This window comes from Typopeltis vanoorti, chromosome 14 (genome assembly GCF_054136105.1).
Source record: "Typopeltis vanoorti isolate ZY-2024b chromosome 14, IOZ_Tvanoo_1.0, whole genome shotgun sequence".
Taxonomy (NCBI): Eukaryota; Metazoa; Arthropoda; class Arachnida; order Uropygi; family Thelyphonidae; genus Typopeltis; species Typopeltis vanoorti.
Window position 1 is genome coordinate 122,063,444 of NC_143562.1, and position 26,733 is coordinate 122,090,176.

Here is a 26,733-nt window from a genome sequence, read left to right on the forward strand (position 1 = left end):
TAGTATTTTATTTTAAACTGGCTGAATTTACAATGTTCTTTCTTTGTGTTTTGAAGAGAAAGTGCAAATGACTTTTTTCTTACTATTTTTGCCATTATAACATCTCATATAATTATAAGAGTGACATTTTACTGTTTTTCTCCCACATGAGAAACAGAAATAAGGTAGTAATAATATTGTTGATTCTGCCAAACTCCATTGTAGCAGAAATTTTTATTACAAAACTTTGTAATATATATATATACAGGGTGTTCGGGATAAATTTGACATATTTATAATTAATTATATTTTTCCGTAAGTTACATGTATTAACACACACTTCTCTTCATTTAAAAGTTTGGACCCTTCTTCATTCATATACAAGATGTCAGAAAGGATGGATAGCTGGAACCCACCTGAATCATGGAAGAGAATAACTTGTATCATGATGATTCGTGCCCGCCATCAAAATAAGGATATTACGACTGCTGCCCAATGCTCCCTGAATACAGTAAAAACAATCAGGCATGAACTAGAGACTTGCAATGGTGACTACGAGGATGTAGCAAGAAGAAAGATCCCTAGCAGACGATCTGATTGCGTTCGTACAGCAGAATTCCTCGCAAATCTGCAGGAACAGGTGTTGAAGAACCCTGGCATTGGAATTCGGGCTTTGTTCGTGGAGTTGCTAACTGTAGTCAAGCCCTGGATAACAAGGGTAGCCAATGGTAGGCCGTATGTATGGCAGCAGGATTCGGCCCCTTGCCACACCTCTGGGAAAAGTCAAAAATGGTTGTCTGAAAATTTCTACGACTTCACCAGTCCAAATGTTTGGCCTCCAAACTCCCCAGACCTTAACCCCATGGATTATTTTGAATGGGGCGCAGTTGAAAAAGACACCAATCGCACTTACAGTAATACAAAAGCCCAGTTAATGGATAAAATTAAAACAGTTTTTGCGGCCCTTCCCAGGGAGACTGTAGCATCAGCTTGTTCGAGGTTCCGAAGCAGAATTGAAGCTGTGATCGATGCTAATGGTGGTTATTTTGAGTAAATCTTGTTGATAGTATTGTAATTAACTCTGCCTGTAATGTTTTTTTGTCAATTCATTAAATTTAATAGATACAAAGAAGATTTTCTTTTTCCTTACGAAACTGTCAAATTTATCTTTTGTATTACTGGAAGTGCGATTGGTGTCTTTTTCAACTGCGCCCCATACAAAATAATCCATGGGGTTAAGGTCTGGGGAGTTTGGAGGCCAAACATTTGGACTGGTGAAGTCGTAGAAATTTTCAGACAACCATTTTTGACTTTTCCCAGAGGTGTGGCAAGGGGCCGAATCCTGCTGCCATACATACGGCCTACCATTGGCTACCCTTGTTATCCAGGGCTTGACTACAGTTAGCAACTCCACGAACAAAGCCCGAATTCCAATGCCAGGGTTCTTCAACACCTGTTCCTGCAGATTTGCGAGGAATTCTGCTGTACGAACGCAATCAGATCGTCTGCTAGGGATCTTTCTTCTTGCTACATCCTCGTAGTCACCATTGCAAGTCTCTAGTTCATGCCTGATTGTTTTTACTGTATTCAGGGAGCATTGGGCAGCAGTCGTAATATCCTTATTTTGATGGCGGGCACGAATCATCATGATACAAGTTATTCTCTTCCATGATTCAGGTGGGTTCCAGCTATCCATCCTTTCTGACATCTTGTATATGAATGAAGAAGGGTCCAAACTTTTAAATGAAGAGAAGTGTGTGTTAATACATGTAACTTACGGAAAAATATAATTAATTATAAATATGTCAAATTTATCCCGAACACCCTGTATATATATATAAGGTAGATTTTATTTCATTATTTTTTATTGTTTTAGTGAAATACTTTACCTGGAATACTCTTTCCAGTTCCTCTTATATTTTATTCCTTCGAAAATATCATTCTGTGTCATAAAAAGAACTTAAAAATTAGCCTTCAAGATGAAAAAAGAAACAGTACATTCGGGTATCCCTCTATCAATATTTGTAGTCCTGAAAAGGACTGTTTTGATGGCCTTGAAAACAAACATTCTTTATTTCATACTGTTCAGAATTTAAAATTCTTGAACAGTGTGGAACATCTTGAAGCAAGGGTAAACACACAGAGCAGTTTTACACTCAGGGCACCAGATTTTTGTTTCCTTTCTGATATTTTTTTTTATTACATACATAGCATTTGCGTGCAGTTTTTTTTTTATTAGCCGTTGGTGGTAGATTTTCCAGATAATGGTTGGAGTTAGCAGCGTTCAACCTCAGATGTCTGGCAGGATTTCCTGTTTTTCTGCTTGCTGAAGAAGGCGCATGTGCATGCAGCAATGCTTTCGCAATATCTATTCTGTATTCTAGATATGTTATGGTAGACAAACATTTTTTCTTGTGCAGGAGGAAACTGTTCCAAATAACAAAATCTAATACATATCCAAACACTTTTTTGTAATAATTTTTATGCTGTTTCCTCATTACAGAGTAGAATGATAGCTGCTGATCGCACCTGTTGACTCCACCCATAGTGTCGTTGTATGCACACACAGCAATAGGTTTTTCTTTCTTCAAACCATGCTTCTCCACGGATTCCGTTGATGGATTGTGCAGGGAAGACAGCAGAAAAACATATCTTTTGTCTTTCCAACGTAGTGCAAAGACTTTCCCTCGCTGATAAGCTCGGATTTCCCCCTTCGATAGCTTTCCTGGAGCCAGATCTGGAGGCATATCTCGCCTTTTTGCATTTACAGTACCATAACTATCTGTACGATGCTGTAAAAGCAAATCAGCGAGTTCAGGACACATATAATAATTATCCATTGTAATGCAGTAACCTTTCCCCAGTAAAGGGTCTAGTAACTGCATTACTGCACGCATCGACAAGGGGAGATCCGAATATTTATCATGCTCGATTACAGTTTGCTTTCCCGTATAAGGTTTGAAATCCCAAAGATATCCACTTTCGGATTCGCAAAGCATAAAAAATTTTACTCCATACTTCGCTTTCTTTTTGGGAATATACTGCTTACATTTCAGTCTACCTTTGAATAGCAAAAGGCTTTCATCGATACTCAAGTCTCTCTCAGGAATGTAGAGTGATCTACATTTCTGACGGATTTTCATCAGAAAATCATAAATTTTGTTGAGGACTGGGCAAGGATGTGTTGCCTGATCGTATTCCTCGTTATTCTGAAAATGCAAATATTTCATGATGAGACTGAACTGTTTTTCAGTCATAACATCCCGAAACATTGGCGTGTTCAGAATCCAGTCTGTAGACCAATACATTTCGAGAGAGGGCTTTTTTTTTTCACGATACCTTGCACAATCAAGAGTGCTATAAATGTAAGGAGCATGTTGATATCTATTGGGCTCCAAAGTTTACTGCGAGAATGCGGACTGTACTCAACTTGCTGATGTTGTTGGCAAGCATAAAGGTTAGTCTGTTCCACTATGAAGGAAAGAATATCATCGTCTAAAAATAGACGGAAAGAACTTAAAATATTACTGGAGTCAAAGTCTTCAGTAATTCCTGGCTTACCTATGAAGGGAAACCGTGGACAAGCTGGTGTACGTTCAGTGGCGATCACCCATTTTCTGCACGAAGACATATCTAAAGTACAGGCAGAATCGCTATCTTCAGAGCTAGAAAGATTTCTCTCCTCATCAGTAGAACAAGAGCTGCTCGAAAGGCGAAGGCTCCAACTTTTCTGCATCCCACGAAGTTTTCTTTTCTTACCATGAGTGTCACTGCTACTGCTGCTGCTTGCCATCTTGTAAATGAATTGTGTCTTGAATATACTTATTAATTATTCTTTTCTGCCCAGTAGTTCCTTTCTGCCCAGCTCAAAGCTAATGGAGATTACTAACCCCCCAGTGAGAAACAGAACAATAGAACATGCAGCACACTGAAGAGCCTCAAGCAATATCTGAATATTTTACAGGCAGAAATTTCTTGTTTGGTTTTTCACTTTATTCTGATAATGCATTTGAAGGATGACAGTGCTTTCAAATATTAATTTCACCTATATCCGAATATCACATAATTTCCTGATTTATAATAATGAGGAAATAATATGCATATTTTCTGATTTATAATTTGCTAATTTATAATAATCACCACATAGTTTCAGTATCGAAAAATTAAAGTTATGTGGAACAATTACTAGAGAAAAATAACGAATTAAATAAAAACTGTACCTATGTTTCATAACAGTTTTCGGGTGTGTGATAGTGATACAACGGGGGGGGGGTTAAACTATCAGAGGCGAAATAAAGTTCAATTCTATTGTGAAAGGAAGTGAAATTTCACATTTGATCTACATATTTTGAATGATAAAAATAAGCAAATGTATCACTTACTTTAAAAATTGGAGAATAAAATATCTGAAATATGCAGAAAATATTAATCATAACTGTTAATTTCATTTTGTAATGACCAATTCTACAAGGAAACCAAGATTGTGTACAAAGAACAATAAATTACTATACAACATGAAGAAAAAATTTAGGGTTATGATTAAACAATTTCATGTTATTCTCTATAAAGCAAAGTTGCTCCAGCATGTCCTAAAGAAAATCTGTGAAGTATTATTTGTTTTCGATGGTTTTGTGCAAAAATAAAAATAATATAAACTGGAACGTCGGCAGCCGGTGTTTTATTTTCTTTTTTTTATTAAAGAATATTTCAAATAATTATCGTGAATTAATTTCTTCGAGAACAAAGAAAAATCATTTGACTAGTAAGCGATTAGAAAAAAATTAGCGCAAAAAAATTAAAAAATTAAATTGGTTCTCCAAGGTAAGGCAATATTTAAGTGAAGAAATTATGCAAGATCTTTATTTTGCCCAGACATTAAAATTGTATTGTAGAATAAAAAGAGAAAACAAAAATGTAAATAATTTCTCTATTTTATTCTATCCTATATAACTAAAATCCAGTTATCCAGCATGGAAAAAGGAAGTGCGTTTCTTGTTATAGGCAACTGCAGCTACGAACGGGAGATAATCCGATTAACCGTTCTCTTCAGCGTGAGGGATTATCACACTTTCAAATGGACATGACAGTCAAATTGCACTTCTTATCCAGGTTCTTTCAACAGGTGGGCTGAATCTTATCCAGATTTAGTTGGACGTCTATAGACGTCCTAGCCGGTAGGAAGGTTAAAGCTGCTGCTGATTCCAAAAACAATATCTCTGACTTATGTGTAGCACTTTTGTTTTCTTCCATTTGATCCTGTGTGAAGGGGAATCCAAGGCATGGTCTGCTAGACCAAACTTACCATAATGATAGTTCTGGATGTATTTTTTTATGCTTTATGTCATTTTGTGACAAACTGTTTTTGTGCTCTGAAGATGCTGGATATAATACCCACGAAATATCAGCAAATAAGTTAATATTATTTTCTTATCATTGTGTTATCAATACTGTGAAAATAATTAACAAGTACTGCCAACACATAAGCCTTTCCATGCATTTAATATAATTTCTTAGCAAGTATAATTTACTTTTGTAACCAAGTGAAAACCTTTCCACAGCTATCTATGATACAGACTATTTTAATAATGTGGTGCTAAATATTTTTGCTACTTGTATATGGAAAACATGTGAATGCATCAATTCAATGTTAGCATTGTTCTGGGTTTTGCTCCCACTAATGAGACCTTAATAAAAGTTGAAACAAGTGTAGCTAGTGGACCTTCCCATAATGTTTATGCATCATAAAAATTATTAAGTTTTTAATTTTATGTCTTTTTCTCCTTCATATGATACTAGCTGAGCCCTCCCACTTTTCCAAGGTGAACTTATACTGCCAGTGGTTCACTTCAGGTTATTTACTCGAGTATTTGGTGCTAGTGCTTTTATCATGTGTAGAATTGTGAGCATTATAACACTTCTTTGTAAGCAACATTAGAAGTTTCATCGTCTTCGACAAAAATAATTAAATTTTCAGGACTGCTAACCCAAAAACATGCTACACAACTGCCTGTGTCCAAAACACAAGCAGTTTTATTCAACTCTTAAATCTAAACCTGCATATCTAAAGGTCTGCCTTTGGGCTTTATTAATCGTCATTGCAAAGCAAACTTTTATTGGAAACTGTAACTGTTTGAATGCAAATGGATTCTGAAAGAATGAGGACAATTTCTCTAATACCATGACCTGTTACTATCACAGATTCCATCATATTGGGTTTCAATGATTTTACTTGAAGCCTAGTTCCATTGCAAAGACTTGGGGAGGGTGCAGATTTTAAAGCAACATAACAGGAACACCTATTTTCAATTTAATTTCATGACCAGGCAACTCCAGGTGGATTAAGCAAATTTAAAAATTCCATGAGAAAATGAATTGCATCATCTACATCCACAGGAGTATCTAATGATTTGTAAACACTAACAGATCCAATAACCCTATTAAGAACCAACTTGTTCATTATTAACATGTCATTCATTTGATGTGCAAGGATTGAATCACTCAACATGCAGCTCTCTTCCCCTGAACCAAGGTGACTTTTCTGTTATGTTCTCAATAGAGCAGTAGATGCTTTACAACAGTCTGTCTGCAGTTTGGACAATTTTCCCAATATATAGGTGTGTTAATATAATTTTTCCCTCTCTTTGCTGTACTTCACCATTGCCAATTTTTTAACAATTTTGTGAAGGAATGTGCATTAGAATTTCCATGTAGGTGAACACACATATTGGTTTTGAGAGAAAACTTCTCTATATCATGCCACAGTCATGATTACTTAAGGCAGGCATTCACTTCTTCCGCCCTGGTTCCGCAGGATATGATGGGCAGTGTTTGTTGAAAATCACCACCCATTCTTCAATCATGTGATCCGATATCCCTCAGTGTTCTGCTAACCAATTCAACAGATGTTTTATGAGACATTGTACATTCATCCCAAACAATCAAAGAAACCAAAGAAAATTTTGACAAATTACTTTGTTTTGAGATACTGCACATAGGTGCATCATTAGCCGAATTTGTAAGTGGTATTTTGAAAGTAGAATGAGCAGTTTGACCATCTTGCAATAGAGTCGCTACTATAACTGAGGATGCCACAGACAGAGTGATCTTATCTTGGCTTCTCAACTTAGATAATAACAAATTTAGCAAAAATGTTTTCCCAGTACCACCTGGAGCATCCAAGAAAAAAAGTTTCCCTGAATGATTTTTCACAGCTTGTTAAAAGCTGTGAAAAATTGTCAGATGACATCATTTGGTGCGAAGCACCAAATGATGTCATCTGAAATGCGAAATTGTAAGCTCGAATAGTTTCAATAAATTTATGAAACTGTGGCTGTTGCATTGTAATAAGTGATAATGATTCAGGACGAGCTGTGATTTCATTTCCTACAACCTTTCCATTCAAACAACACATTCTGGGAGATTTATGTCTGCATTTAAGTGCTTTACAGTGCTGACATACTACAGTCAGTACTGATCACAACTGTTGAATCAGTGGAATATCTTATATTACAATTGTAAGAGAAAGCAGAAGTTCCTAATTATTCCAGAAAACATGAATAATTTCCCTCTGTCTATTTAGTCTCATACGCCTTGCTGCAGGAGTCAAGCGACTTATAGAACTTGCTCTTCGATGTGGCATATTAGGGGAAAAAAACCTACTAATAATTATTTAATAAATATAATAATAATTAACTAATAATTGCCAGCCTGGTTGGCAGAGTGGTTAGCATATCCACTCTCCAGCCAAAAGGCTGCGGGTTCGAATCCCGTCATGGGCTTATGTTTGTGATTGTCTGTGAAAATATTAGTGATAGGCAGTAGATGGCATTGGTGTAGTTGTGGTTCACTGTAGTTGGTGGATTGTGGGTAGTGGAGATAGAGAGTTATAGAGTAGGTACCCTCCCTCGACGAGTCTTTGGACTCCCTGGAGGTGTCAAGTAATGACAATAATTATAAAAACTACTAATAAACACTGATATTAATATAATGATAGTAACAATAATGGTAGAACAAGAGAACTTTGCAAAATAGTGGCCAGATATTGTTAAATTGCAGTACAGTAAGGCAAGCTATTCACTGCGCATATGCCTGAACAGGTCACTTTTGACTCATGGCAACTCTCATGTTAGGCCATGGTTTCTTACCTGAGCAGGGCAAGCCTCTCCGCTATATAGAAATCCTACCAATATGCCTAGGCTGCTTCATTTGCTTCAATAGCGTCGTGCCTTGACACACTATTATGTTTTACATATTGTAAATCACCTGTAGAATATAGAAATGCTGTCACGGAGTTTTTTGTAGATCTCATCAAGATCGACATTTTTGTCACAAATAGTATGCACCTATTTTCTACAGTTCAGCCAGTACATTTAGTTGTACCAGCTTGGGCAGGTCGTGGAGGGAGTTATATTTTAAATTTTTCGTTAAGTATTCTACTATATATTTTGTACCATGTAGTCAATACACTAATATCTCTGTAATTAGCAGGTTTTGTTTTATCCCCCATTTTAAATACAGGTATTACTATACCTGTATTCCATTCTATTGGTATTTGTCCATTGGTATATATTTTATTTAAAAATTATTATTATTATTTGTCACCTCCAAGAACCAGTAATTGAAAAAATTAAAAAATATAAACATAGATGGACGGAACACGTTCAAAGAATGAAAACAGAAAGATTACCAAAACAAGCCTTAAAGTACAAGCCATTAGGAAAAAGAAAACCAGGACATCCTCTTAAATGATTCAACGATGACTTCTAAGGCCGGAACAGGCCATACTAGGCCTAAATTCTTGATATGTATGATGATGATGATGATTTGTCACCTCCAGGGAGTCCGAAGACTCATCGAGGGAGGGCATCTACCAACTCTGTCTCCACCACTCACAATCCACCAACTGACTGCTACTACATCAATGCCATCTATCGCCGACCACAACCACTAGTATTTCCACAGGCAATCACAAACATCCATGCCCATGACGGGATTCGAACCGGCAGCCTTTTGGCTGAGGAGCGGATATGCTAACCACTCGGCCAGCCTGGCTGGCATTTTAATAATCTCTGATGAAATTTTTTTTCAAGCAAATTTATACGGTTCGGAGTTTATCCCATCTTCTCTGGCTGATTTACCATTTTTTTTTATTTTACTTAGGTTGTCCTTTAATTCTTTCATTGCAATTATATTATTTAAAACATTTTGTAAGTTTATGGTGTATTTTTTTTTTTTTTGATTTAGTATTATCTGTTCAAAGATCTGTAAAGTAATCCAATAATTCTTTTAAATCTATTTTGCAATTTATATTTGCAGTTTCTTTTATATCTGTATTCATGTGCTTTAGTATTTTATATACACTGGGACTTATTTTGTATATATCATTTTCTGGATATGATACAAATTTTTCCCAGCTTTCTGGTTTCTCTTTTGGCTACTGCTCATATTTTTTTTATATTCAATTTCATCTTGTTTTTGCTACTTAACGAACTTTTAAAGGCCAGCTTTTTTATTTTCAATTATTGCTTTTATTTCATTGTACCATATATGTAATTATTTATTTTTGATTTTTTTTTGTGTGTTCCTAAACATTCATATTTCTTTTATATTATTCCATTCTTTCTCAGTGTCATCATTTACTTGTATTTTTTCTAAGTAGTTATTAATCCTCTGTTGGTATAAATTTCTTATACTTGAATAGTTTAGTAGTCTTACTTTGTAATTAGATTTTGTTTCTTCAGTTTTGTTTATTTTATTTGTATATTTTGTAGTTATTTGTTGGAAACCTTAATTTTGTCAACACTAAATAATGATCTGCATCTATTTCTAGTCCTCTCCTGACTATAACATCTAGGAAGAGTTCTGCTGCTTTTTCATTTGCTATAAAGTGGTCTATTATTGATTTCTGTCCTCTTGAACGGCACGTATATTTATGTATATTTTTATGTTTGTAGAATGTATTCATAACAAAGTATCCATTTGAGTATTCCTGACAAAATATCTTGCTCCCTCAAAAGGATGCAACTGGGTGTTAAGAGTCACCATATCCTACAATAAAGGAACATCAGAACACACAAGTTTTTTTGTAAGTTTAATCTGCAGCACCGTCCAACTATTGTATTTTAGAATCTGTCTTTTCTACCACAAGAAAATTACCTGTCCTTACCTATGCTTAATGAATATCTGTCAGCTTTGTTACTTTGGACAAATATGCCATTCTGCTAAGGTTAAAATACAGGATCAACAGGACTACAAGTTCTTGAAATCTGAACATGTATATCTAATTTGTAAGAAATGAAGCTTCTTACATGGGAAGCATTTTGCTTCCTATGCTAGTAACTAACTAAAGAGATGTTGGAGCCAAAATAAGATACTGCACTTGGGCAGGATTAAATTTAATTGTCACTTTCTTGAAATTCTCCAGTTGCTAGACTGGAGAAACGATTGTCATGTAGTGCATCGTGAGGAAGAATGAAAGAAAAGTTAATGAGAAAAGCATGAAAGTGTAAGAAACTGGGAGAAAGGAGAGGGTATTGCAGGTTTGATGATAAGAGGTATTCTTAATGAGAAACTGATTAAAGCATGTTTCCAAAGTGTGGAGATCTAGGATGTAGGTTTGCAGAGGGGAGTAAGGTCTACTGATAGTGCTGCCATTGGCTGCTTTTTTGTATTAACTAAACAGAGTAGATCATGTAGTAGAAAGAGATTAAATTCTACTGCTTGGCCTGGAACTCCATACAACTGTGTGCTTTTTTGTATCTCATTCCTACCATGAGCCTGTTATTGATAATACAGAAAAATATCTTGTAATCAGTATTAGATAGCAAAATAGGTCTCCAGCTGCTGATTAAGGTGTGATTTCTATTAGGTTTAGGAATGAGGACAGTATGGCTTGATACAAATTCACTTGGTATGTGTCTTGACGAGAGAAAAAAAGAATTAAAGAGTATAACTAGAATGGGAAGAATAAAATCCCAGGCCTCGCAATAAAGTTCTATCCCTAGACTCTCAGGTCCTAGGGATTTTATTGTCTGGCATTCTTTATAAGTTGTGGTAACTTCAGATGCTATAATGGATCTGTCAAGCCCATCTTGGATATGAAAAATTCCAAGAGTTATAATTTCCAACCAATACTACAGTCTTCCAACAGATTTTTGTGTTTCTGAAAGGAGTCAAGGATGTCTTGAATGGTGGACATGTCTTCACCATGAATGCAGATTTGAGTGATAATCCTTTCTTCATGGAATTTATGAATTGTCTATTGAAGAATGCAGCTTAAGGCCAAATGCTGCTGTATTCTTATTTTAAAATTTCTCTCTTCTACTTGTTTCTGCCTTTCCACTTCTCTACGTTAATGTTGCTACAAACCAGCTTCTCTCTTTATATAGGCCTTTCAACTTTTTTCTTTTTAGGAAAGCCTGTTCCTTTCCCCATTCAATCGTATTCTGTTTTACTGCTTGTTTGAATTTTAACCATATAGCCTAGTTTCAGGTAACATTATTCCAATTTGAACAGAGGGTCTGGAATTTGGTTGAAAAGATCAACGGAAAATTTGATGAAAGTCTCCAAGGTCCAGACCTGATCTCTACTTGTTCCATGCAGTGGAATTTAAGTAGAAATGGATTATGATCTGGTATGTTGATGTCAAGATGTTTTACTAAATTATCCTATTTATAAGAGAAGAGAGATAAATTCGATCAAGACAGGCATAGTCTGCCCACAGTTGAGAGAACCTTAGTTGGCACAGTGACAAGAAGAGGCAATTCATGTTGAAGGGAAGAAAGGAATAAGGTGATATGCATATTCATTACCAACATGCAAAATCACATTTTTTTATCTATTTATTCATTTTTTTTTTTATGTTGAGCCCATACACGAGAGATTGGTAGATCAACCGATAGTACATTAGTACCATGTATTCCCTAGGGAACACATCAAGGTGAAGACTGTCCCACAGTATAGCAGTTGCGGATTTGTGATTTGTATACAGTTAATAGCTGTTCAGAGGTGAACTAATGTCTTGAGCAAAAGAGGAATCCTAGTTTTTTAGAAGCTGAGAATGCAATGGTTGTGTTTGTGCCAGGAGAGGCTTGATGTCAGGGTAATTCCAAGAAGAGAAATCTCAATCTGAGATTTCTCTTCTTGGAATTAATATTGGGAGAAACTGGTTCTTTTTTTTTTATTTTTTTTTATTATGAGAAATGAGATGGTACTGAATTTTATTTGCATTGAAATTGACTAGGTTATCTAGTTCTGAACGCTGTAGGATGGCTTGGAGGTCTGAATTAAGAGCAGTGGTAGTTGCTGATCTGTAGGTTGAGGTGAGATGTTTGGAGTCAAGTTTATCAGTGCTGTCCTCTGCAAAACTGTGTATTGGTTGGAGGTAAGCTGAAGTAGGTCATTGATATATATAGTAGGAAGAGGGTTGGTGAGAGGACAGAACCTTCAGGAATCCCAGCATTAGTTGAATGGTGAGAGGATAAGGAGCCATCCACCACCACACACACAGTTACCATCCAGACAGAAAACTGGCAATCCAATTACAGAGATCTTGAGATAGACCAAATGATGGTAGCTTGCTTAGTAAGCCCTTGTGCCAGACCCAGTCAATCACCTTGGAATATCAAGTCCAACCGCTTGAGATTTGCTAAACTTCTCCATGGCATGTGACCAGAGATGGGTGACATACGTGAGCAGATCTCCTGTTGATTCCTGAATATCAAGTCCAACAGCTTGAGATTCGTCAAACTTCTCCATGGCATTTGACCAGAGATGGGTGACATATGCGAGCAGATCTATTGTTGATTGCCAGTGACAGAATGCTTTATACATAAAATTTTCCAACTGTTATACAAGCAAAATAGTTACCACTTTAAAAATTAGATGGAATGTTCATAAAAGAAAAGATAATTTTCCTACATGTAATAACAAATTCATTCTAAGATTGATTACAGATGGATATTCCTTCTTCTACCATGTTCAGAAGTGTCGAATAGTCTCGCATCTGTGGTTGAACTATACCAATACCTTGATTCATGTACATGTAAGCCTGGAGATTAGAATTGCAAATCCTCCACATGTCTACTAGTCGAGTGTTGTCAAGACATGTGTTTAACTGTGCATATCCCACTTTTCCACTCCTGGGGTATCAATGTCGAGTTTTCAATACAATCCCAGTTTCCAGATGCTATGATGTAGTGGGCACCATATAAATATGTCTGCAATTCCTGAGGAATTTTCCTCTAACTGTTCCACTGGATGGAGTATTAACATTTATAAACCTTATTACACATCCACAGTATTTCCAGTCTATTGTCAAGATTTCCCTTCTGCATCCCTTTGGATATTACAGAATGATCCAATAAAGGGGGGGGGGGGGAACAATAAGAACTCCTACTCCAACCTTCTTACATCTTCCAAAGTTTCAGTAAGAACAAAGTGAATATCCATCTGTTAAAGTTTTTACATCTTTATATCTGCAGAAGTATGTTTCTTGGAGAAACAAAAACCTGATATTATGGTGCAGCATAAGTTTCCATACAGCTTCTTGTTTAACTTGCCTTGGAATCTTAATGAGACAATGCAAAAATGAGATGCTGTGATTAGTGGCATGTCACTCATAAGTCTTTGACTTCTAGATTTTGGATCAACCTGATGAGGTCTTCAATCTGTGGAGTAATTATGTAGCCTGCTTCTTCTAAACTGTTTTACAGTTGTGCTTGCCATTATTTTAATTTCATTGCTGCTGTTCTTGATTTAGAAGCTAGTTATTTTCTTTTCATGTAGATGATAATTGTACTGAGAAAACTTTGAATCAGCAAACTTTATTTTTTCTTTAATTATATCACTTGCTTTACCTTTATTAGCATGAGATGGTTCCTCATTTTACGATCCACAATCTTCTCCTTATTTACATTGTTTTTATTATTTCTTCTTCTTTTAGATTTAGTTAATTTTTTAAATAAGTCTTAATTTTTTTTGTTTAGCCTCAATTTTTTTTTTTTTATTAATTCACCTTTTCTTTTTGATGATCTTATCTACATATCAAGTTCTTTTGGTTATCCTATCTGCTTTTCTGTTTCTCCCTTGTATAACAGCTTCATTTGTTTGCATTTCATCTTGTATCTGTTCAGTTGTTATACTAGATTCATTATTGGTAATTTCAACTGATGTTGTTCCATCCATATTTGACTGGGAACATGAATGATCCCTGCAGTTTTGAGCTAATTTCTAGCTGGTTTGGTTGTGCACTGTGTTTTTAACAAGTATAGTTTGTTCGAAAGTGCTGTCTTTAATAGACTGAATCAGAAGATCCAAGAACTCTTCTTTATGCCTCGCCAATATATATACACTGTTCTAATTGGCTCTACCACTTCCCCTCTTTCAGTAAAAGTTCCAAAAGGAAGGTGTTAATGCTCTCTTCAGAACTTTTGCATTTCTGACAGGGTTTGAGACACTGATTAGTGATGTCTGTCATTACAGTTCACACCCAAGTGATTGTATGAATATAGCATGGGCATCTTCGTATCCATTGTGAAGGTGACCTTATTAGAAAACCAGTTTTGACCTTCACCTGATATGTCCTTTCATATATTACTGATTTTACCCCCTTTTCAAGAATGTCTGAATAAGAATTTCATTACCGTTCTCTATATATATTCCACTGGAAATCTCGAATTTTTACTGTTTTAACCTGGCTTCCCACCATTACAGGAATTACTGTATTACCATCAAATGTAAAACTAATAGTTTATCCCTTCTTTCCACATCTTTAATTACAATTAAATATTTCTCTCTGCATACGGCATGAATGAATAAATCTTACTAGCCCCAACATCTCTTTTAAAACCTTAGTCACTGTCTCACTTCTTCACATCCTGGAATTTCAATTCCTAGAGTTTGCACCCTTGGAGGAATTGGCATCATTATCTTGGTGGGGGAAAAGAATAAAAACCTCTGCATGTGATTGTAAGAGAAAAAACCTTTCAAGTCATAAGACTAGAAATTAAATAATTCTGTGGTATGCAAACGCTATATTTGAGCTACTATAAAATTGTAGCCGTGATACACCCATAATGCCAGCTTGGTTGGCTGAGTGGTTAGCATATCCGCTCTCCAGCGAAATGGCTATAGGTTCAAACCCCACTGTGAGCATAGAGATGTTTGTGATTGTCTGTGAAAATACTAGTGGTGGTGGTGGTGGGCAGTAGATGTCATTGGTGTAGATGGCACAGGCTCATTGTAGTTGGTAGATTGAGTGGTAGAGACTGAGAGTTGTAGGTTAGGTTAGTAAAAAAGCCAGTGTTAGTGGGGGTGAAACCACCACTACTACCAGTAAAATAAAATCAAAGTGAAAAACAAAAGTAAGAAAACCAAAGTACTTATATTGCCAAAATCTGAGATGTCTGATTTGAAAATCTGAGAGTGGAAGCTAAACCCAGAGGAGATACCAAAGTAATGCAGAAGTCATATATTTCCAATATACAAGTAGTCAAAAGGTGTCACACCTTATTACTAAAATACTCTGGACTGGAGAAAGATGTTGAAAGTTTTTTTTCACTTGGTTATACTATAAATTAAAGATGCCAAAAAAGTATATTCTTGGTTTCATCATTTATCCAATCCAAAGTATTTTGGTAATAAGGTTAGTTTGACTTCTACATTACTTCGACTTTAGTATCTCTCTTCTGGGTCTGACTCCCACTAATGAGACCTCAATAAAAGGTCAAAACTGGTCTAGGTGGCCCTTCCCAAAATGCATATGTTGGATTCTGAATGAAGAGAAATGGAAATTGTTAATATATCATTCAGAGTCCAACATAATCTACCATTCCCTGAGCAACATTTGTTTTTTTTTAAACTAATAGTCTCATGCTCATAATTTGCTATTTATGTAATTTCTTCAAGTTATGTTAATCGATATTTATTTATTTATATATGTTTGGGATAAATTACAGTTATGAAAAGCTGTGTATTAAAATATCATTAATTTTGTGAATTTAATTCTTTTAATATAATGTTAGAAACTGTAATATATGTAATTTTGATATATCCAGAAGATTCTTTGTGGTATCACTTGATTGGTTGCTATGAGAAATTATGTTATTTTTAGTTAGCGCGTGTTTACTCTATACTATGCACGAGGCGAAGTTGATGTGAGCTAAACCAGTGAGAACCAGTGTTTGGCAGGAAAAAGGAAGGAGTAGATACAAAAATGTAAGTAAAAACAGAATCGAGTAGGAAAATATAGAGAACGGTAGCTGGAGAATGGAGGGGAATTTTGACGTGCCAAAAACGGTATTTAAAGGACCGGGAATCGCTTGGTATTTTAACTTACCTTTTTCTGAGTTGGATTTTTACCAAAACTTCCCAACGCCTAGCAGTGAAACAGTGCAAGAAATAGATTAATACGTATGAGAAAATGAAGAAATAAGTAGATAACTTAAACCAAGTGCATAAAGATTATACTCTCTCGAGTCTATAAATCAGTCGCAGAAATGGAAGATTCTTTTAAGTTTGTGCTACTACATAATAAAAGTCAGTAAGGACTTAAAAATTGTTGTTCGATCTACTTATGATGTGTTGAAGCTATATCCTGGTAAGATTACCTTTACTATACTTAGCGAGAAGTAACGAAAATTAATTCCTCCGAAAGTAAATCGTTCCTAGTTGCAGTATTCAGCGAGTCAAGATTTAATATGTGATGTGCTAAGACTTTTCCCTCTTCAAATGATAAATGCTATGTTATTGAATTAAGTGTTCATTAACTGAATGAGAATAATGTGAAGCCTATTTGTTGATTTAGGAATCTCGAACTTACATGAACTAAAATTGATTAACTGAGCTTAGAGAATTACAAGTTGAAAGTCTGAATGCCCAAGAGTTGTATTCTACTGAATATCTTGAACTGATTTGATATTTAAAATTATTTTGAAGTGTAACCTTAATCAGAGTAGAGTTATGATATAAGCTCTTTGTAATAAGAAGGATAAGATCTGTATAATATAATCTTTAATTATGAAGTTTAAGCTCAGCTGAGTAGTATTCTAGTGACTTAATGAGAGCTCTATATTTGTTCAATCATAATGTCCCTGTTGGAATAATGTGTTATGATGTAATTTATGTGTCACTGCATTAAATAATTTTGTTTGAATTGAATCTTGAATTTGCCTGATTTTTTCATTGCACCACTCATTAAAATAATTCGAATCTCGGTGGGAACCCTATGTAATAAAAATAAGAACCTCGGCCTAAATTGAGCTTTATAATAACCCGGTACAGTTGAAGGTTGATTTATCTAAGTTGCTTTTGCAATTTCTGGATACGGTGTGGCGCAGTATAATATAAATTTTCTTCATATTCGATTGATATATCAGCCTACAACCAATAAATACCAACGAGAGAGAACTGTAAGACGATAAAACGTGATTGAGAAGAAGTACGATCCAACACATAGCATTATACATGTCCTTAAGGATATGTGCCTTACTTTATGGGATACTTGGCAGCTTGGAGCAATGCCATGGAAGCTACATGGAATGAATGTCAGTATACAATTCCATAGGAAATGGTCAGGGATTGTTTGAGGAGTAAATCCAAATGATAAAAACAAAAGTTTTTTTTTCTATGCAGCAAGTAAGAAAAATAATGATTATGGAAGGATAACTTTACTCAGTGCTGATGGTACGAAAGGGACAGAAGGAGAAGAATTAGTTGAGTCACTGAGTGATCACTTTGCAAAGATCATCCAGGTGGTGACTTTGCAGTTACTGATGTGACAGATGCTGATGACAGAATTGAGATAGATGAGCAGGTGGATGAATAGGTGTTCAAGCATATTGAAAAATATCAATGTTAATACAGGAGTGGGACTGAATGGCATAATAGTCCATGCACTACATGAATATGCATGAGAAATGGTATTACCTATGTTGAAGTTCTTCAATCTAAGTCTAAGCTATGGCATGGTTCCAAAAGAGTGGAAAGAGGGTAAAATGGTTTCATTACATAAAGCAGGCTTCAAGATAGAAATTGCAAATTACAAACCAATTATTATCTATGATTATCTCATTAAAAGTATTGGAAAAGTTGTTAATAGTAAAATTCAGGAATGGGTGGATTGTAATATGATACTGCATGAGGAGGGGGCGGCATGGTTTTTGTAAAAGGTAAGTCCTGCTATAGTAATTTCTTCACATTTTATAATACAGTTACATAAGAATTAGATAAAGGAAATGGCTAAACCACGATACTGCTGGACTTTGCAAAGGCATCTGATAGAATACCACTGGGTACGCTATTACATAAGTTAGAGCAAATGGGAATGCATATTAGGTTGGTGTCGTGTGGTAGGCGTGGGCATGGCTGACAAATAGCTCCTGTAGCAGAATATTAGGCCTGCCACTCTTTAATTTGTATATTAAAGATACAGGGAAAGATTTAAAGAGGAGTATTCAGTTGTTTGTTGATGATGCAAAACTGGGGATAGCAATAGCTGATAAAGGTGAGGTAGATATCCTGCAAGATGATTTAAATAAACTGGGAGTGTGAGCAAAGAACAATGGTTGTCAATTTAATGCTGCAAAATGTAGGGTAATGCCCTGGTATTGGACTATACAAAATTGAGGAGATTAGGGATCTTTAGGGTAATGGTAAATAGATGTTTGAAGTTTAGAAGATGTATTCCAATGGTTAGCAACATAGCTCAAAGGATTACATACATGCTCAAGAACACAGTCGAGTAAAGATGGCGAGGTTTTATTATCCCTCTTCATAAGGCTATGATTCATCACGTGTTGATTACCCTGCAAGGGGGCTTAAGGGTCAAAGCTGTATAACTGAGAGGAGACCTCCACATAGCCTTTAAAGTAAAGTAATACGGAGAACAGACCAGGGCTACTAAACTAATGACCAATCCACACCTTCTCGTGGTGCACCCAGTTGGATATCTACCTGGATACCGAACGAACGAGGATGGGCTGGCAATTTGGGATTTAGCCGACCAAATTGTATTCTTATTGGCTTAAACCAATATACAAAATGATGGTACAACATGGCAAAATTTCATGCCGGCTGGGGCGTCGCCCGGTTAAACAAGACCCCCGTTGTTTTTGCCAGGGAACCAGGGCGAACAGCGAAAACTCAGCTACTGGAATAAATCTGAAAGCACACCCCAACTCAACATCACCAGAGTTAAAGATCGGTACTATCAACATAAGAAGCCTGAATGGCAAAGAAATGGAGCTAGTTAAGGAATTAGATAAGTACCAGATCAACATAATAGGGGTGACTGAAACAAAAAAGACAAAAACTGGTGAGATCTTTCTGAGCAATAAATACAAAATGTTATATTCAGGAAATGACAATCAAGGAAAAGAAAGAGTAGCCATACTATTCAACACAAAATATGAGGCTAATCTTCTTGAATGGCAGGCAGTCTCAAGTAGAGTGATGTGGCCTAATATCAGAACGGGGAATTAGACAATGATACTTATTTGTGCCTATGGTCCCACACACTGTTCTACTAAGGTAGAAGTGGAGGAATTTTTTGAGGCCTTAGAGAAAGCAACTGAAAAAGGAAAAGTTGGTCCTTGTTGAGGATCTAAATAGCAGAGTAGGAAATGATTGTCAGACAAACAAAAATATTTTGGGAAAATTTGGAGAAAAGAGCAAAACTAATAATAATGGCAAATACCTGTTGGATTTCTGCTCAGGACATGGACTGGTTATTACTAACACCATGTTCCAACATAAAAATGTGCACAAATTCACATGGAGAGAAGAGGCAAGGAATAAGAAAAGTCTCATTGACTATGCTATTGTTGATAGTGATGTTTTCTCCCTGGTGCAGGACACTAGAGTGTACAGACGATTTGAAATTGGAAGTGATCACTATTTAGTCTTGAGCAGGATAAAATCGAATTTCATATTGAAAAGAATAACATGTAAGAAAGTTTTAAAGCGAATAAAAGTCGAGCAGATCTTAGATGTGAACTCTAGGCTAAAATACACAAAGATTATTGAAGAAAAAATGAAAGTTTGATGAGAACAGGAACCAAACCTTTTGAGATTCAGTGGCAAGCCATGAATGAAAACCTTGACTGATTCAGCCAGAGAGGAATGTGGTGAAGTAGTCTGCAAGGATAGAAAAATCAGAACTCCATGGTGAACACAGGAAGTTAAAGAGGCAGTGAAGGAAAAGAAGAAAGCATATCAAAAGTTCCTGGCAAATAAGTCAGCTCTTGCTCTTAGAGAATACAGAGACAAATGTAAGAATGCTAAACACTGTGTAAAACTAGCTAAAAAAGTCACAGGAGGACTTTGGCAAGAACATAGAAAATAAATATCAAGAAGGTGGCAAAATATTCTGGAGGTTGCTGAAGAAGCTTAGGAATGGAGGAAAGAGTGCTGTAAAAGGAGTTAGAGATGATAAAGGTGACATGAAAACAGGAGAAAAAGATATCCTTGAAGTATGGAGTAATCACTTTGAAAAACTGCTAAATGAAACAAGCAGTGATGACAGCACAGTGGTAAAAAACACTGACCAGGCATGCCGTCAGGAATACATATCCATACTTGAAGCCATCAAAGGCTTGAAATGTGGAAAGGCAGCAGGAGTAGATGATATTCGACCAGAAATGCTGAAGTATGGTGGTATAAAGGTCTTACAGTGGCTGCACTGCATAGTTCAGAAAGCCTGGACAGAGGGAAGAATTCACTATGATTGGAGTAGAGCTCTCATAGTACCCATATATAAAAAGGGAAATAAAACTGAATGTGAGAATTACAGAGGTATTTCCCTACTGAGTGTTCCTGGGAAGATCTATGCAAGTATACTTGAGAAACGGTTGAGAAGAATTGTGGAAGAAAAGCTTGGTGAAGAACAAGCTGGATTCAGGCCAAATAGAGGCTGTCAGGATCAGATCTTCACTTTACAACAAATAGTCGAGAAATCATGGGAATATAACAGAGATCTGTATTTAAGTTTTGTCGATTTGGAAAAGGCATATGACAAGGTGCCAAGAGAGAAGCTATTCAATACGCTACAGTTATATGGTGTCAATGGGCATTATATCAAGCAATACTTAGTCTATATTTGAGTTGTAAGTCAACAGTTAGAATTGAAGTACAGGAAGATAGTTTAATGTTAAATCTGGTGTGAGACAAGGATGTACATTATCCCCTCTGTTATTCATTATCTATATGGATCACATTATGAAGGAAAGTGGTATTAAACATATCAGAATTGGAGATGTTAATGTCAGCTCTTTGCTTTACATGGACAATGTTATACTTCTAAATAAATCCGCTATTAGTTTGCAAGATTCCCTGACTAAATTGAATAACTGTTGTAATAGATACGGTATGAAGGGCAGCATTAAAAAGACAAAGACATTGAAAATAGGTAGAATTGTTGAAAATGTCATCTCTGTTGTGATCGGGGAACCTGTGGAACAAGTAAAACATTTCAGCTACTTGGGCACGATTTTTAGTGAAGATGGTAAATTAAATATGGAAATAGACAACAGAATTGACAAAGCTGGTATGGTAGGAAGTCAATTGAATAAATTCATATGGAATAAGATAGAAATTAGTCGGAACACTAAATTAGCTGTATACAAAACAGTGTTCAGACCAGTTTTAAAAAAACACTTGACCAAAGACTGGAGATCGCAGATATGAATTATTTTTCTGTAATTTTCTGCATGTTCAGTATATGACAAAGAGTTTCTTTAAGTTTTTATATAACTATTCTTTTAGTGAAATGAAATCAGATATTACTTTAGTAAGCCAAGGTAGATTATTATTACTTATTTCAAAAAGTCTTATAAATCAAAGAATACATGTAAGTGCATTCTGAGCAGACTTTCAATGTTCACACACTTAATGGATCTGAACCAGTAGCCTTTCCAGTTAATAAGCAGTGGCTTTTACCAACCAAAATATCAAAGCAATTACATTTCTTCAGTTATTTTACAGAGGATTTTATACTTCTCCCTAAACTTATTTTGTATGAATTTTCTAGGTCACTGACAGGTTTTTAGATTTAGTTTGGCTGGTATCTAAGGTATCCTTTCTCTGACCTCTAGAATGTTGAATATGAGGACAGATTGAAAGCATGCAAATTACAGAGTTAGTGGATAGAAGGAAGAGAGGAGATGTGACTGAAGAGTATAAGTTGGTAAGGGTTAATTACCAGATTAATGTGGATTAATTTTTCATAGACTATCTGGAGACAGGGAGAACAAGATGTCATCCATGGAACCTGTATAAAGCAGGTGTGAAAAGGGAGGTGATGAGTAATTTTTTTTTGCATGGAGAGTAGTCAGTGACTGGAATGCATTGCCTGAAAAAATGGTGAGTGCAGAGACAGTGGGACCTCCCAAGATGTCTCAACTCCATGGAGTCTGTTGATAATAAATCGCTCAGTTTTTATTTAAATCAGTCAGGATATAATATCTATGGAATCAGTGGTCCAGCTTCTTTCTACAACTGTAATTATATTGTAATCAATCTGGTTAAAAAACCCATCCAATTTTTTAGAGTAAATTGTGATCAGAACTAGTCAGTCTGCAATCAGTTAATTTTGTATTTCTATAATAATAAATTTTACCACTGTATTATCATATCATACAGTAGAAGAATTCTATAATGAAATATTAATAGAAAATTTCTATTATTTAAAAATCTAAAACATTTTAGGAGATATGATAACAGCATACCAATTTTCTAAAGATATCTGCAAGTTCAAATATAATTTACAAATTTGTAGTCCGCTACAAAACCACTTAGTGCATTAACATTTGCCAAATTCAATAATTAGCAGTATAAAGCTATTAAGCTGAAATCTAAAATTATAAGTTCTTAACAGATATTTTTATTCATTAAGGAATATAAACAAGCACTGACCTCTTTTTGTTTGCGTTTAAATTCATTGGGATCGGTAGTTTTCGGCACAAACTGGTAAGGAGTCTGAATTTTGATAGAAGTGCCATGAGATGGAGAGCCCTCCTGAACCCACTGTAGAAAAGAAAGGGGGAAGGTACTGTCATAAGTTTTAAAGCAAAAAATAAATAAAAATAAATAAAACAAATAAAAATCATAAAAAGCCTCAACCATATGATAATGAGACTACTGAAACAGCAGCATTAAGGAGGCCAGGATATAAACATATTTAGCCATGCATTATGAAAGTAAGCTGTTTTCTGTGATACACAGTCATGCTAATTTACATAACAATGATATATTCACAAGAAAGAATTCACAAGTTTAGAATCGAAAGTGTATGAATACAACTGCTATTTATTTAAAAGTTATCCAATAATTTCCACTTCTTTAATCAAATTACAAAATATAACTTTAAAAATGTCTAACAGATGAAAGAACTAAATTTGAAAATTTTATTGAAATTAATATTATTGTTATTTAAAGCTCAACTATAAAATGCAGGTGTTATGATTTTAATTACAAGAATTTAAATGATTTTTTTTTTAAAAAAAGGAAAATAAATTTTATAACAATAAAACAAAACAAAAAAAAGCTTACAGATTCACTCTCCCCATTACATGCCACTCCTACCCACTGTAGAAAAAAAGAAAAAAAATTCAAACATAGCATACAAAAAAAAAAAAAAATAATAAATAAATAAAATGAAAATAAACAAGAGCAGGTTAGGAGGATCTATGTTTTTATTTTAAGCAATGTTTAGTTCTTATTTTTAAAAGAAATCTAATTTTTCAACAAAAAAAAGTAACAAGCTTCTGGTATAACGGGTAAACCCCATTTATAGATTACGAATTGATTTTTTTTTTTCTGATATCAATTTTTGAATACAGATGGGAAAAAAAAAAAAAAACTAAGACAATACTACTACTTAATTACAAAGTTTATTAAGAAATAAACCAATATTAAACAATGGAAAGATTTGAATCTTGCTGTGGTATGGATGTTTGCAGAATTCTTTAGATGGTAGATGCCAGAATTGTGAAAAAAAAGCACTATACTTGGCCTATAGAACAGAAGAATGTTCTATAGGCCAAGTTGATTATTTCATCCCGAGTACTAAATGTAAGTAGATTCACAACCATTTGTAAGCAGAATTCATATTATAAATATAAAATAAATTTAAAAAAATTAACTCCCATTATGTAGTGTATGAATGAAACTGTCAATCACGATGTGACATCGCTTATATATGGAGCTCACAATTTGTGGATGCTAGTAAGTGATGTCTCAATCTTCCAGAACACTTCTGATAAAGTTCCTATTCCATATGAAGAGTCACAATCACTGATTTCATAATGACAAAATAAAAGTGCTGGCTGGAGGCTTTCACAATCTTGTGTCCTCTTGTCTACTTGGTATCTTGAAGAGTAATGGTACAGGTTCATTTTTTCATAACCATGCAAATTACAATGTTATTTGCAACCAGCACTTTTGCATATAGCATGTACTAACAAAATTTCTGATGACAATTATGAGCAAAATCGCAGTCAGATCATAAATATATACTGCAATTTTTTTATTTTTTATGTATGTATGTGTTCTACCCATGAAAGGTTAGAAATCTTATAGCAATTAATACCATAGGTGAGCTAAGGATTATAAGGTGAACAATGTGGTGGTCTACTGCTCAGCAAAGAAATTTATCTTCCAGCTAAAGACATTCATGAAAATTCACTATCACAACAGGATCTGAATCCATTGACTACTGGATGGAGAGTAGAAGCATTATCCACTTGGTTAACAAGGCCAAAAAATATTTTATTTTAATATTTACATTGGTTGAGTTCCTCCAATTTCATACATATAGTATATCAAAATGTTCTCTAAAATTTCAGAAGATTCCTTCTAAATATATAGTGAGACTACCTTAACTTAAATGGCAATAAATTAATATTGTGCTGCAGTCATAGAATAATTTCCTACTGTGAAGAACAACCTACTGCAAATGTACTTCAACTTAGTTTATCTTATGAGTTTTATTTTTCTTATTTTTGAATTGAAGGTTCATTACAGTTTTCTAAACTTTTGTCACCATTCATTGCTTCCCCAATTATTAATTTTTTTTTTTATTTTCTCTATATTTAAGAACCAGTATAGAAAAAAAAAAACTCAGTTTGGAATTGGAGTTGCCCACTACAAAGAAGCTTGCTATTTTTTGATGGTTTCAGGTTAAGTATCAAGTTTGTTATCTGTTATCTCATTCTTCATTTCCAAAAACATGATATATGGCATGTTAAAAAGGTGCTAAAATTAAAAATTATTTTATTTTATTTTTTTATAGAAAAACTTTGACATTTTTGCTTAATTTCTCTGACGTATTCCACAAAATATCCGTAACACTTAACACTCTACAGCTTTTTTCTACACACACATATATATAAATAATCAATTCAATAATTATGAATTGCCAAAAAATAATTAATCTGTGCTTTTATTCATAATAATAGACAATAGATTTTAGTATTTTATAATTACAAAGGATAGTTTCCATTTACCTATTTCATTCTCATTCTGTCAGAAAGACAGAATGAGAGTGAAGAACCAAAGCCCTGCCACATACGAGTACATCTTGTTTTATAAACCAAACATTTTATGACAGAGTGGTTAATCATATCTCCATATTCTACTGTGAATGTGGAGATATAAGATGGTTTGTGTTTTGCAGGAAACCAAGTTTCTGGGAGGGAAACCCTGCTACCTATAGCTAAGGATGGTCAACTCATTCATAAGAAGTTAAGGTCCAGGATGTGAAGAAAGGAGTTTCCAGTCAAAACACATTAATGCTACCAAATGTGATGCAACCACTTTATAACCTCAGTAAAATAAAATACAGCAACTAATTACATCAATATTATTTCAATTAAACTGCTTTATCACCACACAAGGAAAAGTTATTTGCTGAATTATAGATGGTAATGAGTGCTGGAATAAAGCAGAACATATATATTAAAATTATTCCAGGGCTTTCTGTCAATTTGAAATGATTTTCTCTGAAAATAACAAGCTACATGAATTATAATATAAAGCATAATAAGAAAAGTAGAATTAACATGCTAACTGAGACTTAAACTAAGTTATACAGATATTTTTTACCTATGACTATTTTATCTCATATAGTCATAAGTAAAATATCGAGAGAGATATGCAGTCATGTTTATTCAAATTGTGGATATATTTTAATGCTTGTGGTTATGCTGTAAATTTTAAATACATGATGCACTTGAAAAATGTGCAAACCTGGAAAAAATTTACTTGATTTATTTCTAAATTTCAATGGATTATCTGGTCTAATGAATATCATGGCTCAAAGATCTGATTGGATTATTAATAGAAATTAACATTACACTTTACTCTGATCTTCCATAAAGATCTGATTGGTTATTGGATCTACTTTCCAAACAACAGGTTGTAGATTCAAATCCTACCAAGAGTGTGGATGTTTGCGATTGTTTTTAGGTGGGTGAAGAATTTCATCATCTGATGTAAAACTGCCACCCTGCTTATTACAGGCCTAAAGTGGCTTGAAAAAAGTTCCAAGGATATGTTATTTTATATATATATATATATATATATACACAGCACTAATGTACTATACATTTACAACCTTTCTGCAGGTAGGAGATATATAAAAAAATAATTATCTATTAATATAGCAAACAAAAAGAAGGAATTTTAATTGGTTCGAAAGTGGGTGCTATTATTTTTATTTTTTTTTTGTTGATATAATTTTTTTTAAATATTGTGCTCATT

At 34.6% G+C, this 26,733-nt stretch overlaps 1 protein-coding gene across 8 annotated transcripts in view; it reads right to left on the bottom strand.

Annotated features, from left to right (window-relative positions):
- The window catches only part of LOC150099873 (protein hu-li tai shao-like), a 542,656-nt gene that overhangs the window by 258,622 nt on the left and 257,301 nt on the right, over positions 1 to 26,733 (bottom strand). For 7 of the 8 annotated variants that reach the window (XM_090404245.1, XM_090404248.1, XM_090404252.1 and 4 more), the window contains exons 11-12: positions 23,524 to 23,559; positions 22,888 to 22,998 (exon numbers count right to left, since the gene is read on the bottom strand). In XM_090404245.1, the coding sequence (XP_090260371.1) occupies positions 22,888 to 22,998; positions 23,524 to 23,559 (147 nt within the window). The remainder of the gene's footprint in view (positions 1 to 22,887; positions 22,999 to 23,523; positions 23,560 to 26,733) is intronic. The other variant, XM_090404250.1, reaches the window with a different exon arrangement.